The sequence below is a fragment of the Calidris pugnax genome, unplaced genomic scaffold (genome assembly GCF_001431845.1).
Source record: "Calidris pugnax isolate Ruff unplaced genomic scaffold, ASM143184v1 scaffold55, whole genome shotgun sequence".
Taxonomy (NCBI): domain Eukaryota; kingdom Metazoa; phylum Chordata; class Aves; order Charadriiformes; family Scolopacidae; genus Calidris; species Calidris pugnax.
The window spans coordinates 2,108,159-2,111,015 of record NW_015090832.1 but is presented as its reverse complement, the minus strand read 5'-3'; the positions used below and the strand labels follow the sequence as shown (position 1 = coordinate 2,111,015).

The 2,857-nt window shown below is 51.9% G+C and overlaps 1 protein-coding gene across 1 annotated transcript in view; it reads right to left on the bottom strand.

The window, feature by feature from the left end:
* Positions 1 to 91: 91 nt before the first annotated feature.
* Positions 92 to 2,857, bottom strand: part of SLC32A1 (solute carrier family 32 (GABA vesicular transporter), member 1) — a 4,374-nt gene continuing 1,608 nt past the window's right edge. Inside the window, exon 2 of the mRNA XM_014941218.1 lies at positions 92 to 2,343. Within this exon, the coding sequence (XP_014796704.1) occupies positions 1,156 to 2,343 (1,188 nt within the window). The 3' untranslated portion in view covers positions 92 to 1,155. The remainder of the gene's footprint in view (positions 2,344 to 2,857) is intronic.

Genomic DNA, 2,857 nt, shown 5'->3' with positions numbered 1-2,857 from the left:
CCCCTCCACTCCATTTGTTTATTTTTTTAAAGGTTTCTCCCCCTCCCCATCTCCTCCGAGCCCTCCCCCCCGGACAAACCAAACCAGCCTCATCGACTATGTTTTCTCTTTATTGTTCGATATATTTATGTACCACATTATATGTTAAAGATAGATTTTTTTTTTTTCTGATATACATTTTATTTTATTTTTTTTTTTCATCTTATTTACCACAATGACACCACACGTACATTGGAAACAGCTCCACGGATCTGGTAGATTGCACAGAATGAATTGTGTCGTAGTAGTTTTGCTCCCGTATCCTGAACGACGTCAAATCCAACAAGATATTATTTTTTTTCATTATTATTATTAATATTTCTTTTTTTTTTTTTTTTTAAACCTTTTCATCATGTAGAAGTAACCATCGTTAAAACGAAACGAAACAAAAAGTCTCCGAGAAACGCCGACTCCGGGGTCTGTGATTTCAACCATTGGCATCGATGGGAAGCCCCGTTCCTCGGTGGGGATTGGGATGGAAGAATGAAGCAGTCCTGACATCTATGTGACTACGGTGTAAACATTGCAGGTAATTGGCGTGGCTGGTCATCAGCCTCTTGCTTGGACTTGTTGGGCTGGTCGTACCATCTGGGTCTCGCCTACATCCATCTCACACACAGCGTTAAAAACGAAGAAGGTCCCTGCTCCCGGCGCCCACGGAGCTGGTTGCCTTCCCCCCTGTGGGCGCAGTTGACCCCCATCCCGTGGGATGGGCACCCGTGTTTCAGCTCCTGAAACACCGAATTGCATATCTGTAAAGGAGTGTTGAAAACTGCCACTGTTTCCCAACAGGTCATTCACCTCTTCCCCCGGGGGGGGGGAGGCCAAGCTTCAGGCAACAAGTGAGGAGATAAGGGTGGGGCACTGGAGAATTTCCTTCCAAAAATTCTAAATAACAAAAAAATATATTTGACTCTTAGCTTATTTAAAAAGACGCCAGGGCGAACGCTCTTCATCTCTTCTTATTTCCTTTTAATTTGCAGATTCTATGACATATAGAATTTGTTGGATGCACGTAACGAAAATAATGACTCTTTCCATTAAAGGGATGCAGAATTATTTGGCTATACGGATGGTCGATGCGATTCTCCTACTGCAACCGGCTCTGGGCCCTCCTTAGTCTTCAGCGTTGGTTCTGAAGGCCTCTATGAGGCCTTCTAAAGAGTGGATGAACCCAGAGACGCTGCAGATACCACCTATAACGAAGATGGCGACATCAAAGAAGACGTGGTGCCACAAGAGCTTCCTCCACAAGAGTTTGAGGTGGAAAAGACTGGGGAGCAGGAAACAGAGCCCTGCGCCTGTGAGGCTCCCAGTAAGACCCATCAAGAGGGCAAAATGGGGGACATAGATAGCCATGAGCAGGGTGAAAACTACCAGGGCACATCTGAGGGTGAGTCCCCAGGATTTGAGCCGCCCGTCCCCCCCATAGCAGTTGGGGAAGAACGCCCTGTTTCCATCTTGGAAAAGGGACCGCTCCAGGACTTCCACAGCCGCAAAGAAGGGCAGGGGGTACGAGAGCAAGGCTTTGGCCACCAAGAAAATGTTGACTACTGCCCTAATGGTGGATGGCAAGTTGTCTGTAATGACTTCCTTGGTCTCATCAGCCCAGGTCAGATAGGCGACCAAGGCAAAGAGTCCCTTAAGGATGCAAGCTGCTATGTGAGTCCAATTCATCATGCAATGAAACTCCTTGGGGTTCTGCATGTTCCCCTCCAAGGAAGGCAGAAAGATCTGAGAGGTGTAGCTGAAGACAATGATGCCAATGGAGATGGGAAACTTCTTCACATCAATGTAAAACTTGACTTTGTCCCAGGCCCAGTCGCGTGCCCTGGAGAGGCAGTAGGCGATCACCAAGATGTTGATCACAAAATGGGCTAAGGTGCAGAGCAAGCTGAACTTGGAGACTGCCTTGAGGTTCTTCAAGAACGCGCAAGGCAGGAGCACTGCCGTGGCAATGATGGACCACGACTTCTGGGAGACGGGCAAGTTGGGGAAGCTGTTGTACATCAGGTTCCCACTGACCACCACATAGAGAATGCAGGTCATGACCAGTTCAATGATCTGAGCCACGTTCACAATTCTGCCTCCGAGGGTGGGGAAGCGAGGGGCGCAGCACGCGTTCGCTATGTCCACGTAGGAGTCTCTCACCCTGACTATCTCCCCATCCTCATTCTCCTCGTACAGACAGGCAATAAGGATTTTCCCAGTGTAGCAGCAAACCACCGCAGCGAAAATGATTAAAAAGAGTCCTAGGTATCCGCCATGAAGGATGGCGTAGGGCAGGCCCAGAACAAACATCCCCTAGAAAGAGACAAAATGGAAACCGTGTTGCTGGCCTGGCGGAGGGGCCCCGGTGGGTGCCGGTACCCGGGCACACGCAGCAGCAGCGTCGCAGTCACGTGCCCTCTCGCTGTCTGGCTGGGCCACCATCACGCCCCCGCGCTCACGCCAGCACCGCCGCACACCCAGACACCCCTCTCCTGCTCTGGCTGACGTAGCACACCACCACCACCCCCCCTCCAACAATCACACCCCCGCAATCACACCCGCACACTCACGCACACCCGCATCATCCCACCCCGGAGCACCCAGAACAAGGGACACGGTGTCGGCACTTGGGCTTTGCCCCCCCTCTCTGTCCCCAGCCCCTCTGGGCACCAGTACCCGGGCACACGCAGCGGCAGCGTCGCAGTCACGTGCCCTCTCGCTGGCTGGCTGGGCCACCATCACGCCCCCGCGCTCACGCCAGCACCGCCGCACACCCAGACACCCCTCTCCTGCTCTGGCTGACGTAGCACACCACCACCACCCCCCC